A 16,099-nucleotide genomic window follows, 5' to 3' on the forward strand; every position below is an offset into this window, starting at 1 on the left:
TTGAATTCTTAAATTCGTTAAATGGAAATAATTTCCCGCCTCATAAACTCCATCTTAAAAAAGGAGTTCCAATAATGTTACTTCGCAATTTGAACCAGTCTGGTGGCTTATGCAATGGAACACGCTTAATAGTTACAACTATGGGCGATATGATTATTGAAGCGCAAATAATCACTGGTACTCATACATCGCAGACTGTATATATTCCACGTATTTGCTTAACGCTAAAGAATTCCAAATTACCATTTATACTCGAACGCCGTCAATTCCCTATAAAAGTATGCTACGCTATGACCATTAATAAAAGTCAAGGGCAAACGCTAGATAAAGTAGGCGTGTACTTAAGAAAACCTGTTTTCAGCCATGGGCAACTATATGTCGCAGTATCCCGTGTTACCTCAAAAAAAGGCCTAAAAATATTAATAGAGGATGACGATGGAAACTGCACCAATACAACGCGTAACATAGTTTATAAAGAAATATTGCGATTTATTTTACCTCCATCTACTTCGTCATAGAATAAATGTGCATTTCTTGACAAAGCAACGAAAAATTAAAAAAGAAAAACCCACATGCAAGGGGGAAAAAAAACCTGCCCCTCATATACTGCACATAACTGAACATGCATGTTGCAGCATCACAAATTAAGCACGGAACTTATTCTTACATTTGAACACTCAGATGTCACAGATAAGCTCCATCAGTTATTTCTAAAAATCAAAGGTACACCTAAACAATTATTTATAATCATCTCTTTTTCATCTGCATACATTATTTATATCCGCTTCGCACAAGTAATTTATATTCATTAGTCCATACAACACTTCTACTACCATCTAACATTTTGAATAAGTGTACAGCTTCCAGGTTTCCAAGATGCCATTCGATTTGCTCCCCACTCTGCACCCAAAATCTAAACACTGGGTGATTTGTGTCCGTGCTTCACGCAAATGGGAGTACCGTGGTGGCACCGACGATGGACCAATAGCACATGTCGATCTCGTCCTCGCAGATGAAAAGGTGCCAAGCCTCTTCTCAATGCATCTTGCGCATTCTCCTGTCATACATCTTATTAAACACTCTGTTTAAAAGCTTCCTAGATTTTCCCACACAATCTGGAATACTTGCTTCATAATACAAATTGCTAACCTTCTCTTTGGAAAAGGCAAGCTCATATCACATACACTGAAGCAACCAATTTTCACAAAGAAATTAAACCTACTCCACAAATACCCACCTTATGCTTTCGTTTATATAATTTGTGCTGAAATATTCAGTAGCCTTGCTTTCAAAAAAACACAAGAGCATACGCATATACTAAAATATTGAGTTTTCAAATTAAATATTAGAACTACTTTGCAAGTGTTCATCTTACTCTTGTGCATACAAATATAGCAACACACCTCTTCACATATGCTACGCATTACACAACCATACATCTTATCGTATCTTTCATTCATATAATTCATACTGAATTTACACCCATATTACCAAAGCAATCACTTCCTGTCAAAAGATGCTACGCCGCTTTTGCATCCACTTTTCCATAATTTTTTTCTATCATCCATGTCACTGGATCTACTATTTAAGATCTTTGCAAATTTTTCCCCATGCTCTAAAATACTTGCTCGATGATACACAATACTGGCTTCCAATTTCAAAAACACAACACCATATCGCATATACTAAAATACCCAGCTTTCAAATTCACATTAAAATTACTTTGCGCATGTGGGCCTTATTCTTACACATATAGATATACTAACATTGCTAGATTTTCACACCAGGTCTAAAATAGTTACTTCACAATACGAAACACTAACCTTCACCACAAAAAAATACAAGCCTGTATCACATATACTAAATTTGTAAATATATACCTTATTCTTAGACGCACAAACATCCTAACACATTCCTTTACATACTTTCCACTCTATACCGTTGCGCATCCTAACATATCTTCCAATCATATAGTTATTACTGAATTTACACACATAGCTTTGCGTCTTACTACCCATTGCATTTAAAGCCTAACTGAATTTTCACGTATCCTCTAGAATTCTGGTCCCGTAACACAAATTCCTAACCCTCAATTTCAAAGACACAAAAATACACCAAATATATTAAAATATCAAATTTTCAAATTCACATTAAAGCTACTTCACAGATGTCCATCTTATACTTTCACATATAAATATACTAGCACTCCCAAATTTCTGCACACGCTCTAAAATCCTTACTTCATAGTGGAGAACACAGCTGTTTGATTCAAAAAGCGCAAGAACATACACATATAACAAAATGCTCAGTAGTAACATCAAAACTAAAGCTACTTCGCAGATGTACATCGTGTTATTGTACATACAGATTCATAATGGAAAACACAACTCTTCAATTGAAAAAACACAAAAGCATACACATATACCAAAATACTCACCTTTCAAATAAACACTAAAACTGCTTTGCAGATATACATTTTATTCTTATACATACAAATATTTTAAGGCAGTTTCTTGCATACTTTGCACGCTATACCACCGTGCAACTTAGCATATATTGCGACCATATAGTCCTTCTTAAATCCACACGCACAGCTCTAAAATAGCTGCCTACTATAAAAGGTTACTAGGCCACTTTTCCATCTGTATTACACTTTTTTCCAATAGATCTCACAAGACCTTCCATTTAAAACCTTATCAAATTTTCAAACATACTCTAAAATACTTGCTTCATAATAGAAAACACTAGCCTCTGATTTTAAAAAACATAAGAATATACCCCATATACCCAAATACCCAATTTTCAAACACACATTAGAATTACTTTATAGATGTCCACCCCGTTCTTCCACATATAGATACACAAACACTGTTACATTTTCACAAAGCCTCTAAAATACTCGCTTCACAATACAAAAACACTAAACGTCAGTTCGAAAAACATATACGCGTATTACACATACTGAAATACCCAACTTTAAAATAAACACTTAAAACTGCTCCGCAGATATACACCTTCTTCTTGCACATACAAATATACTAATACACTTCTTTACATGCTTTGCGTATTATACTACTACACATCTTCAGATATCTCCCACCATATAGTTCCCACTGAATTTGCACACATAGCTCTAAAATACTTACTACATGATTTCAAACACTTACCTTGAATTTCAAATTGCAGGGGAATGCCATCTATGCTGAAATACCCAGCTCTGAGATAGACACAAAAAGTCCACTAATCCAAGAGGGTAGCATCTACATCATCAGCCGCTTTAGAGTCTCAAGAGCTAAATCCCTGTACAGACCGGTTGATGGGCCTTACATGGTGGAGTTCACTTGCTACACAAAAGTGACTCCAGCAAAGGATATACCAGAATCATTCCCAGCATACATTTACAACCTTACATCTTTTGTTGATCTCCCCAAACATGCCGGCGAAAATAAAAATTTCCTAGGTTAATACTACCCATACCTGTACCCTAATATTAATATGTTTCTACTTCCGAATCAAACACTTAACACATGTTAGTTTAATCGCTGCAGATGTTCTTGGCATCCTCATCGAGGTTTCTGACACGCGTTTGGTGCAGCTCCCAAATCAACCAGCGCCCACCCAAAACAGAGATATTGTCCTTAGGGACCTCAGGTAATCAACCTATCTTTTCAATGATACCTACTAACATTTCCTACACTACAGCATCCAGTCATTTCAATACTATATATATATTAGATGCTTCCCTCTCTTTAAAAAAAAAAAACAATCACTAGCTGTTCACCTACCTAAACAAGCTGCACAAAACACCAACAAAGAAAACTTTTACATAAAATTCAAACAACTCACATCAAACATGATAGCTCCCCTGCTCCACATTGTTACCATACACAATTAGCCAATACACTGAAATATTATATACTCTTCAACAAATTTCTATTTTCCATGATTTAAAACACAGTTCCACAATATATTTCATATCTCTAAAAATACTTTACTTAACGATAATCACCGCTTTTAATACTTTACTTCAGAGTCACAGCATCTGTCTCCACAATTACTTTCTAATATCCCATCCTGATTACCTTCTAGACAGCATAAAATAAGTCCAAAACTTCTCTATAAAGTAGATCACAAACAACAGTTCTGCATCTTTCCAATTTAGCACGAGCTAATAAACATACACCATTATGAATTCGAATCTAAACAATAGCTTATGCATCTTTCTCATCCAAAATTTATTCCGCTAATTGCACATTCCAGAAACCACTACCTTTACCTATCAATTCTGCAACCCTCCAAATAGTATAGCTACCTCTTTCTAAAATAACGCATCTCAAGATGATTCTTGCATACCACATATCAGCCCATATATTGACATTTTCCACCTATCCTATTCCCCAAAACATACCTTCCTCAATGACTTCACCTCCTTTCATAATACTTCTCCAGAAATACAAAATTCCACTTCATTGTTCAACTCCTACAAATTTTTTATTTCCAAACTATTTTCCCTCCAAAACATATCAACATAAAGAAAAGAAATTTTAAAGGATTCTCTAACTTTGTCTTGCCCGCCACTCTTTTTTGCCTTGATTAGATTCTCCCAAGTAACCCAGCACATTTTATTTTTTTATATTAATTTAACTTCACCAACACCAACCTGTCATGGACCTTATATCATCACAAAAGGATTTAACAACATCGAAACATGCCATGATGCAAACAGAAATACCATTCTTCATGACCGCAACTTCTTCAACTTTCAATAACAATTTTCCTTTCCAACAATATATTTAATTCCAAACTCTTTGTTTTACATAATAAAAAACATCTCGTTTGAACTTACTAATGTATATTCGCAATTCCAGATATTTCAGAAAAACTTCTATACAAATGCTGAACTAAAACATTATTTCCTCTTCTTCAAAACTTGACTTCTTCCTCATAAGGATAACTGCTTCGTCTCTATTCATACCTTTACCTAAAAAAAGCTTCATAAACAATAGGAGTGCAATCAGCCTCTGTGGCATTTCTAATATTTGCTCCAAGAAGAGCAAGAGATTCACCTGCGAACAAAAGATCGCTTATACTTATAACTACATTACAGATTTTTACACCTTTTAAACCACCACTTAATGCAATATTATGAAGGATACTGCATGCTTTCAATATTATATGCCAATATTTCCAACACCTCAACACAAATATAGCCAATAATATTTTATATAAAACTAACTATCTTTGTCGGTAGCAATGCTGAAATTAGATTAACTTTATGGGGGCAGCGATCCACTGAGTTCACCATCGACGACATTTATGATGAAGCACAACCTAAGCCAATTGTTATCCTCGTTGTTGGCACCCTCATGAAAAGCTATTCAGGTAATCATTACCCTACACACAAAAACAACAGCTGTTTCATAATCTGACACCAGCAACTCTAATTGCTCTTTTTGACCAGGTGAGCAATATCTAAGCGGAAATACTGCATGTCGCTGGTATTTCAATCCCACAATCCCAGAAGCTGAGCAGTTTTACACCACGTACGCAATACTAAAACTCCTCTACATCAATCCATCACGCTCCCATGACAATCTACATTTCATTCTTTCTTACACTCTGATTATATATTTATTCACAAATATTCATGTACAGTCTTCACAATGAGCGCCTGCCAATAAAACATATCACTACTTCTATACAACAAACACCACCACTGCGAACGCCGCTTTCTCTCGAAGACAAGTATCTTAGCGACTTAGAGACAATGGATCCATATGAGTTTCCGGTATATAACATCTATCTTATCATTGCTGCTGCCTATCCATGCATTTATTCTTCCCACCATAGCTCTATTCACTATCTCTAAACAATAAAACACCGCTGATTATTCTTGCATTATTAATCACAACTCTAAACAATCACTCAACAATCCAATGATAGGATGGTGGATGCCGCTGCACTGTTACTATCACCCGTCTTGTCCTAACCACCCCATGGTGGTTCCCATCGTGTAATAGATGCAGCAGAACCTGTATACCTCATGGTGATGGCTACAAGTGCAATACATGCTCTTGCACAGGATACCGCTTCAAGTAAGAACCACTTCTCCCCCCATTACCACACAACTGAAACAATACTGATGAATGCTCTATTCAAATTCAACTATATAGATACAAATTGTGCTTCATTGCAAGCGACGGAACTGCTGAAGCTGAAATGATAGCCTTTGGTGAGGTTGCTCGACGTATTGTCGGTAAACCTGTCCAACAAGTCCTACGGACATCAAGATTCACAAACGACACACCACCTGACATTGCAACCATAGTATCCTTAAAATTCGCTCTTGCAATCACCTTGACAGAGCAAAGTTATTATACTCCTCAAAAATCCTATCAAGTTAATTCTGTTATTACTGCTTATGGCAGACAGCATGCGCTTCCGCATACAACTCATAGCCAGTATAAACATGTAGGAACTTCCCAGATCACAAGTCATGCACTCACATATCCAACATCATCAACCACTCACCTAGCATCACAAACAATCGACTATCCTATGCATCCTTATACGACTCCACCCAATCCTACCACACCATCTGAATCCACAAACACCTCACCATCAGCAGAGGCAGAAATTCAAACAATACCCCTCAAAAATAGGCCGACAGATATTGTAAGAATGCACTTTATCTTCTATTCTATTCAACAAAACATAAACACACACATCATCTTTTCGCTGTGACTGCATACTAATATTGCAAGTTTATGTTGCAGACTCCTCCACCTACACTACAACAGGATGAAACACCATTGAAGAAACTTGGACTCACGTAATTATTTACCAGTATTGCAAACAAAAATAGATATTGTTACCATTATACTCTATGATATGATAAATCTCTATCTTTGTGACATACAGGCATGATGTTGCTTCATCTAAACGCTCAGCTCTTCAAAAAAGGCTATTCCAAGATACAATAGATACTGCAAAGGCAAGCATGCTTTATCCACTTCACTGCATAATCACCTCTCCATATAAATCATCATCCTAAAAGTTCAATTATACACATATACTTTCCTGTTTACCTAGGAGGACATTACAGCCCAGAAAAAAGCCAAAAATGACTCCCCTGCAACAGCAGCCAGTGCAGCACTCCACTTGACAACCCAGCAGTACGAAAATCGCCTTCCAACTACCTTCCAATTTACATATGACCTTTTATCATTAACTTTAGTGCTCATTCAGTTACAATATTGTATACCACACAGGCCTACTTCTCAGCAAGACACAGGTGGATCCACAAAAAAGCCTGACATCAAAGCACCTCACACTCAAAAAAGCAAATGATGAAGGTTATTCGAGCCGCATAACACATATCTATCTATTACCACTGCAACCATTATGCAGACATACTAACTGCTACCTTGTCTTCCACCTACAGGCAACCAAAACAATGGCGACATTTTGATCTTGCAACACTGCTTCTCTTTTGCCTCAACAAAGTGTCTGATCTTTCCCTCCTTTTTTTTTTGGACCTTGCTTTTGGAATTCTCATACGCAGCCTCTCTGACGCGCCACCCATAACTGAACAACAAAGGACCAGCTCCACCCTTTTTTTTTCTTGAAGTTTGCTTTTGGAACTGTGATAGACACCTACTTAGCACGTCACCCATAATTTCAGCTACTATCAGTGCCTTTCCTGTAACATTATATGTACATATATGCCCTGCTTAAACAATGCAAACCAGGTTTAATTTGTAGCTTTTCACATGTGCATTTTCCTTCCCGTGCAGCCATTTGTTGCTTATCTAAAATACTCAAAACTCAAATACTCAAAAACAGTTTCCTGTAAACACAGCCCTACACAACATACAGTATTTATCCTATATCCACAGACTAAATTTTAAACACCAAAATCTTTATCAGTTCTAACTAATAAATCGATTTTTATTTTCCTTATAAATTACAAAGTGGATTCTGACAAATAAACATAAATAGCCTTTGCTACCCTGAAAGCATATGTTTCTCTATTAAAAGAAGAACAGATGTGTGAGCCTACCCTTATTTAAAAATCTCACCCTATTGTTTTCACTCATTGCTATCTGGAAGTCTTAAAAGAACTAATAAAATTAATTTAGACCAAACATCTGGCCATACCATGATCCAAGAAACTCATGTGTGATCATTTCCGTTTCTGATACCTGCTGGTTTTATTCTTGACTATCATCAATTGAAGACATAAACGATTTAGTTTGTTCATTTCAGTTATTGATATTGCAACTGCATAGCATAATCACAGTTAACAAAGTATTATACTCTTACAACATTTAGTTTTTAGGTGTTTAACTGACAATACATTTCTTCTTGCTCTCCAACCAAGCATTGATCGAGTGGATTACTATCATTATGCCACTCAAAACCCATTCTGATTTTTTGCTCAATAAATATATCCTATCATACCTTCAACTTCAATGAGTTGAAGAAACAAACTTGATTCAACTTTCCACAAATAGCATATCTACATAACATTATGTTTTTTAATAGTTTCGCCAGCATTTCCCTATTTTGTTTCCGACTATCATTTTTCTTCCCTGCATTCGCTGCTCTCTGAAAATTCAGTGAGCTTCTAGACCTGTTGAGAGCCATCACCGAGCCATCATCCTCTCAGGTAAAAAACAAGGTACAGATCTATCTCTTTCTATTGTTAAACTTGAAAAAGACAATGTCCCATGATTGATGATGGAAGCCTATATCTTATAGCATTATTTTTTCAGAGTTACTGACCATCCTCCCCAAAGCAACACTTAGAAATGTTTTTTTGTCTCTCAGTGCTTTATGCACAAACCTAGAACATCTGATTGATAGCACCTGCATTTTATTGCAAAAGACATCTTTTTATTGCTGGAACCAAAACACTCCTTGTTCTATATTTAAGCCCCTTATACAGTTTTTGATTATATTTACTTGGTTCACCTCTCTATTTAACTCCAGCAATATCCTTCTAGAATCATTACTTCAATATTACATATCATACCACTTATTACCTCATCATGCCGCTTATCTTGCTTCTGCAATAATTACTCGCATGCTACCAATTCAGAGACCATCCCTCGGCATGCAAATGCCAATTGGATAGCCAATGTTTTCAACCAAACCATGAATGAGCATAGTGCTAAAAGAAGCTATTATACACAACCAGTACAAAAATAATCGTTCATCATCGATCTGTTTATCCTTTCTACAGCTTCTTCCATTGATTAAACACATCCTATATTATTCTTATCAGATCTAATTTACCTTCTACAATTTCTTTGCCCTTTTCTCTTTATCATAATTTTTTCTTTCTTCCATATAACTCACCTGCCTCATCCAATACTCCAACAAATGTCTTTCTCTCTAAATTACAAAATAAATGTAGCACAGAACAATTACATGACAAATATCAACTCTTTCTATTCTCCTCTTTTAATTAATCACTTACTGCATTACCTGTATCGTATAAGCTCTTTAATCCTACTCCAAATATGCCCTCTTTCAAAAAAAAGAAACTTTATTCAAACCTGCAAGTTTTCATTCTTCTCCCCAAAGCAACGATTACAAATATATTTTTTGTCTCCCACTGCCTTATACAAAAACCTACACCATCTAATTCATAGTACCTACATTTTATTGAAAAAAACATCTTCTTATTGCTGAAACCAAAACACTTCTTGTTCTATATTTAAGTCCCTTATACAGCTTCTGATTAGATTTGCTTGATTCAACTCTCTATTTAACTCCAACAATATCCTTCTGAAATCATTACTTCAATGTTACATATCATACCACTTATTACCTCATCATGCTGCTTATCTTGCTTCTTCAATAATTACTCGCATGTTACCAATTCAGACAACATCCTTCAGCATGAAAATGCCAATTGAATAACCAGTATTTTCACCCAAACCATGGATGAGCATGGTGCTAGAAGAAGTTATTGTACACAATCAGTGAAAAACTGATGATTGATCATCAATCTTCTTATCCTTTTTACATCTTCTTCCATTCATTAAACACAACCTATATTATTCTTAGCACATGTAATTTACCTTCTACAATTTCTTTGCCTTTTTCTCTTTATTATAATTCTTCCTTTCTTCCATATAATTCACCTATCTCATCCAGTACTGCAACAAATGTCGTCTTCTCTAAATTACAAAACAAATATAACACAAAACAATTGCATGACAAATATCAACTCTATCTATTCTCCTCTTTTAATTAACCACTTACTGCATTACCTGTATCATATAAACTCTTTATTCCTACTCCAAAAATATCCTCTTTCAAAAAAAAAGAAACTTTATCTAAGCCTGCAGATTTTCATTCTTCTCCCCAGAGCAACGCTTACAAATATTTTTTTTTGTCTCTCACTCCTTTATGCAAAAATCTAGAGCATCTGATTCATAGTACCTGCATTTTTTTTTTGCAAAAAACACCTTTTTATTGCGGAAACCAAAGCACTTTTTGTTCTATATTTGAGCCCCTTATACAATTTTTGATTATATTTCCTTGATTCAGCTCTCTATTCAATTCCAACAATATCCTTCTAGAATCATTACTTCTATGTTACATGCCATACCACTTATTACCTCATTATGCTGCTTACCTTCCTTCTCGAATGATTACTCGCATGTTACCAATTCACACATTATCCTTCAGCATGCAAATGCCAATTGGATAGCCAATGTTTTCAAGCAAACCACGAATGGGCATGGTGCTAAAAGAAGGTATTGTGCACAATCACTGAAAAACCAATCATCCATCATCGATCTGCTTATCTTTTTTACGCCTTCTTCCATTCATTAAACACAACCTATATTATTCTTATCAGATGTCATTTACCTTCTACAATCTCTTCACCTTTTTGTCTTTATTATAATTTTTTCTTTCATCCATATAATTCACCTATCTCATCCACTAATCCAACAAATATCTTTTTCTCTAAACTACAAAACAAACATAACACAAAACAATACCATGACAAATATCAACTCTTTCTATTCTCCTCTTTTAACTAATCACTTACTGCATTACCTATATCATATAAACTCTTTATTCCTACCCCAAAAATGCCCTCTTTCCCAAAAAAAAAAACCTTTATACAGCTTGCACCGCTGCTTTCACTTTACACCAATACCATCTAACATATTTTTCATATATAATGTGATACTCTACTTCAATACAATTCATTTTACTACGCCATATATCGATTATATGTAACATCCAACCAATATAATCAATACATGTCAGTATTACAAACGCTATATATCAACCAGAATTTTTTCCCCCGCGCGGCGAGCCGCGCGCAAGTCACTAGTCTATACGGTTTTCCCTTGTGATAAAAGATATGCAGATGCATGAACCATAGCTCAGACTGGTGAGTCATGACAATTAAATCCTTGTATTTCTGGTGTAAACATCTTATCAGTATTATTTTTTGCGGAAGTGGCTGGAGCTCTGCCTAATTAAATTAAGAAGGAGAAGAAAATTAAATTACAAGAGTTCAATATTATAGGAGAGTGTCCAGCCATGTCATATGAATATTATCGGTGACATGGGAACTCGGGTTCCGAGTTCCGAGGACAGGACAACAGAGTGTCACGTGACACCTTTCCTCGGGAACTTTTCCCTGAGGTCCGGGAAGACCAAGTTCCGAAAGAGGATACTCGGGGTCATAAACAGTGGTCTCCGAGTACTCGAGTTCCCCGAGAACCTGATAAGTACAAGTTTCAGGAGAGGGCGCTCGGGGCCATGAACAGTGGTCCCCGAGCACCTGAGTTCTCCGATGACCCGAGCAGATACAGTTCCGAGAGAGGGCGCTCGGGGCCATGAACAGTGGTCCCCGAGTACCCGAGTTCTCCGAGGACTAAGAAATGGTATATCCGGGAGAGAGTGCTCGGAGCTATGAACAGTAGTCCCCGAGCACTCACAGTTCCCCGAGGACCTCAGAGGTCCTTCGCCGGTGGTCCCCATAGGGGCTCAGCGGTGAGGTGTCAATTGGTGAGAGGCACATGCTGCATTTAAAGAGGGTGCATGGCCTGTCACTTCCAACCACTTCCCCCACGCCTGCTGTCAGTCCCTGCCACTGCCTGGTAGGGAGGCGTGGGGACATTTAATGCGGCGGGTTCCATCGCGTGTCATCCGGCGCGCCTCGGGATATCGTCGCAAGGCTCAAGGGATATCGCCTGCTGCTTTGCTGTGTCAGACTCGCTCTGACCGGGCGGGTACGTGGGGTTGCTCGGTGGCTGCCCAGTGGGCCCTCCCCGCAGCACCCGCTCCCCTAGACCTGGCCTCCGTCCCGGATTCCGCTCCCGAAGATTGGCCACCTCGGCCACCACCCGTCACGCCGGTCGCCGCCGGCCGTTGTCGCAGAGGAGACGGCGACAACGATGAGGACGGCTGAGGGACGTATGCGCGGAGACGCTTCCCTGTGTCTCCTCAGGCCGCCGGCTTGCTGCCTGCGGCATCCCTGCCGCCGGCCTGCGGCTTCCCTGCCACCTACCTGCTGCTGGCCTCTTCATCCACCTCGAGGATTTGTATGGTCTCGGGGTTCCAACACCATGGATGATCCACCAGACCTTGGGCGTCGAACTCCGGCATGGACGCCTGCAGCGCTGCCCGGTCCGGATCTGTGCAGAGCGCCAGGTCCTCTCAGGGCAGAACCGCACGGGCGAGGTCGTCGACACCGGTCACCACCTTCAGCAAGGTCGTCAGCGCCCCCTCGTCGAGGTCCCCGTCCGCGCCGATGTGGGTTCTCATGATGTCGCCCGAGCCTGTGTACATCCATGCGAAGCGGGGCCGCTCCCGCAAAGGGGCCAGACGGTGGCACGGGTAGTCAGCGACCACCATCACCGAAGTCAGCCCCGCCCGGCGCAGGTCGTCGATGTGGTTCAGCACCGGGCGAAGGAGCTCATCTTCCGCGGGGGCCGCCTCCTAGATCGGCCTGTGGGGTTCTGCCGGCGTCTCAAGCAGCATGAGGTGGTCATGGGGGCTGACGTTGATGTAGACCTAGTCCCGGTGCCAATCCTCCCATTTGTCGTGCAGCACTTGCGGGATATAGAGTTCGCCGAGCCCTCCCGCAGGCGGAAATTACAGCAGCCGTCGACATCCACCTCGGAGAACCCCTTCTTCTTCCCGGCCGCTCGAAGGACGAAGAAGTGCCGAAACAGGGCGGGCGACCGACGGCGGCACTCCCACGAACATCTCGCAGAAATACGCAAAGATGGCCAAAATCACCATCGAGTTCGGACTCAGGTGGGCAAGCTGGACGCCGAAGGTGTCCAGCACTTCAAGGAACAAGGTCGAGAAGGGCGACACCAGCCTGGCGGCGACGAAGGATACGAAGATGACGATTCGCTTCGGTCGGCGTGTGGAGGGCGGAAAGCTCGCAGGCGAGAGCTCCTGAGCGCAAGGAAGAAGAAGAAGACAGAGGTGGCGATCGCAAGAATGGCGTAAGGGGCAACGGTTCGCTTCCCCTCCCTTTTTATATCATGGGGATTCCAAACAGCACTTTCCGTGGCGCATTCTGCGAAGCGCATTCCCTCGATCGACGCGGTTGCCACGCGAATCTCCCTCGATCCGTACGGTTGCCAGGCGCACTATCCTCGATCCGCACGGTTGTCACGCGTGCCTCCCGCCTCGTTATCACTCTTCTCGAAAGTCGGAAGGACACGTGTCTTTTCGGTTCCCCGCCTGGGCCGTACCACAAGCCTGGCCCAGGAAGACTGCGAAGACCGCAAAAGTCCAGCGCCTGAGAACAGGCCACGTGGCATCGATGCTGGGATCAGCCTCAAAGAAAACGAGTGCCCCATCCGCAGTCTCTGAGCCATCGTCTGCCAATGGGTCCGGGGGCTGCTGTCGGTGACATAGGAACTGGGGGTCCCTGAGTCCCGAGGCCAGGACAGCAAAGTGGCACGTGGCACCTTCCCTCGGGAACTTTTCCCCGAGATCCGAGAAGACCAAGTTCCGGGAGAGGGTGCTCGGGGCCATAAACAGTGGTCCCCGAGTACCCGAGGACCCGAGAAGTACAAGTTCCGGGAGAGGGCGCTCGGGGCCATGGACAGTGGTTTTCGAGTACCCGAGTTCCCCGAGGACCAAGAAAGGGTATATCTGGGAGAGAGTGCTCGGGGCTATTAGCCCCGAGCACTCACAGTTCCCCGAGGACCTGAGAAGTCCTTCGCCGGTGGTCCCCACAAGGGCTCAGCGATGAGGTGTCAATTGGTGAGAGGCTCGATGCTGCATTTAAGAGGGCGCGTGGCCTGTCACTTCCAACCACTCCCCCCACGCCTATTGTCAGTCCCTGCCACTGCTTGGCAGGGAGGCGTGTGGACATTTAATGCGGCAGATTCCATCGCACGTCATCCGGCGCGCCTCGGGATATCATCGCAAGGCTCGAGGCATATCGCCTGCCGCTCTGCTGTGTCAGACTCGCTTTGACCGGACGGACACGCGGGGTTGCTCGGTGGCTGCCCGGTGGGTCCTCCCCGCAGCACCCGTTGAAAAGCAGAATGATGACGACAGGACCGGACGGGGGCGCATTTTCAACCCCCCGTAATATCAAACTGCAGCCCATGATGGTTGCTTTCTATTTATAGCGCCTTGAAATTCGCGTCATCCTTTCTGTGCACGTTACCCACCCCGACGGGGTATAAAAGGGGGGCGGGCTCCCCGGAGAAAAAGATCGAGAGATTGAGCTCAGGACAGACCACACAGAAGACAACGGCTTCTTTAGGACCGAGACAAGCTGACAAAGAACGAGAAGCACAAAGCTCTAGACTTAGACAAAAACTCTTGTAACACGAGAGATCCTCAGAGAGGCATGTCCAGAGCATTTATAGCATTCATACAGGAGTAGGGTATTACGCTCTGTGCGGCCCGAATCTGTCTAAAATCTCCAGAGCACTTATTTCCTCCTCCATCCGATCATCCATCCCACCTGCATCTCATTTACTCTTATTTATTTCACATACGAGGTAGATTCAGAATCATCCTGCGACCGAATCTCAAAGGGGTCTCTCCGAATCCTCGCTTATAGAGTTCATCCTCCGACAAATATCTTTTCAGTACTGAAGTATGCAGTCTCTAGTGTGTTCAATTTGAGCAGAAAACTCTTCTATCCATGTGGCGGCTTGAACGTTTAATGTCCTGATGGATTTTGATCCAAATATATAGAACTTGAGTTTAGCTTCAAATTCTCACGACCTTAGAATTCCTAGAGGAAACCCGCTCGTCGAACAACCAACCCTTGGGGAGGCTGAATTTTCAGCAGGCAAAAGAATTCGCTGCTGCCGCTGCTGCCTGCTACTCATGCTAGATAAAGGAATCGATGGAGGATGCATAAGCATGCTTACATATTAATCATGTCCTATAAATCACGACTAAATAAAGGATCTGCGTCAGCATCGGTCACCACACACGCATGCATCGACACATACACAATGACGCAGAGCCGACGCCATTCTAGCAGCAATGAAAAACTCCATCGTACAAGTCAGTCGTCAGTACTTGTACGTCTTTGTCTTCTCAAACGTGCAGAACGTGTTCGAGTCAGTGGTCTCGCAGACAGAGATGCAAGTAAGCGACGGGTTCTGGATCAGCACAGGTTTCTTGACTAAGACAAGTTCATAATTTTGCATTGTGCACTGTCAGAGTTCCATGCCTAACAGTTTCAGAAAGAGTTCCAGGATGTCTACAGGCCACCTTGACCTGAATCGACGCGTACACGATGACGTGGAGCCGACGCCATCCTAGCATCATCGTGTCATGGATACTTTAGATATGTAGTATCTCGGAAAAGAAGACTTCGCATCGTACAAGTCTCTCTCTTTTTTGCGAGCGTGCAGTGTACAAGTCTTTCTCCTTTTTGCGAACGTGCAGTGTCCAAGTCAGTGGTCACGCGGAGGCGCAACTTCGTAACGGTCTCTTGATCAAAACAGGTCATATTAAATAAAAAAGGAGTTGCTAAACTTCAGTGCATTGAAATCAGATTCTTTTACGAACGATGGTTCCTTGTCATTGGTTGCTGATCCAACAGACGATGCGTCGTCATCCACTG

General features: G+C 41.3%; 1 protein-coding gene and 1 long non-coding RNA gene across 2 annotated transcripts; both read left to right on the plus strand.

Moving 5' to 3' along the window:
- Nucleotides 1-871: 871 nt before the first annotated feature.
- Nucleotides 872-3,655, plus strand: LOC133931088 (uncharacterized). Its single transcript, XM_062377914.1, has 3 exons — nucleotides 872-1,020; nucleotides 3,187-3,460; nucleotides 3,549-3,655. Exons 1-3 carry the CDS (start codon nucleotides 877-879, stop codon nucleotides 3,653-3,655), a joined length of 525 nt encoding a protein of 174 aa, XP_062233898.1. The 5' UTR covers nucleotides 872-876.
- A 2,541-nt stretch (nucleotides 3,656-6,196) lies between these two features.
- On the plus strand, nucleotides 6,197-7,768 carry LOC133883724 (uncharacterized). Its single transcript, XR_009902953.1, has 5 exons — nucleotides 6,197-6,675; nucleotides 6,777-6,832; nucleotides 6,922-7,175; nucleotides 7,272-7,355; nucleotides 7,445-7,768. It is a non-coding gene; the product is annotated as an uncharacterized LOC133883724 (long non-coding RNA).
- Nucleotides 7,769-16,099: the final 8,331 nt, after the last annotated feature.

This window comes from Phragmites australis, chromosome 10 (assembly GCF_958298935.1).
Source record: "Phragmites australis chromosome 10, lpPhrAust1.1, whole genome shotgun sequence".
In the NCBI taxonomy this organism is placed as follows: Eukaryota; Viridiplantae; Streptophyta; class Magnoliopsida; order Poales; family Poaceae; genus Phragmites; species Phragmites australis.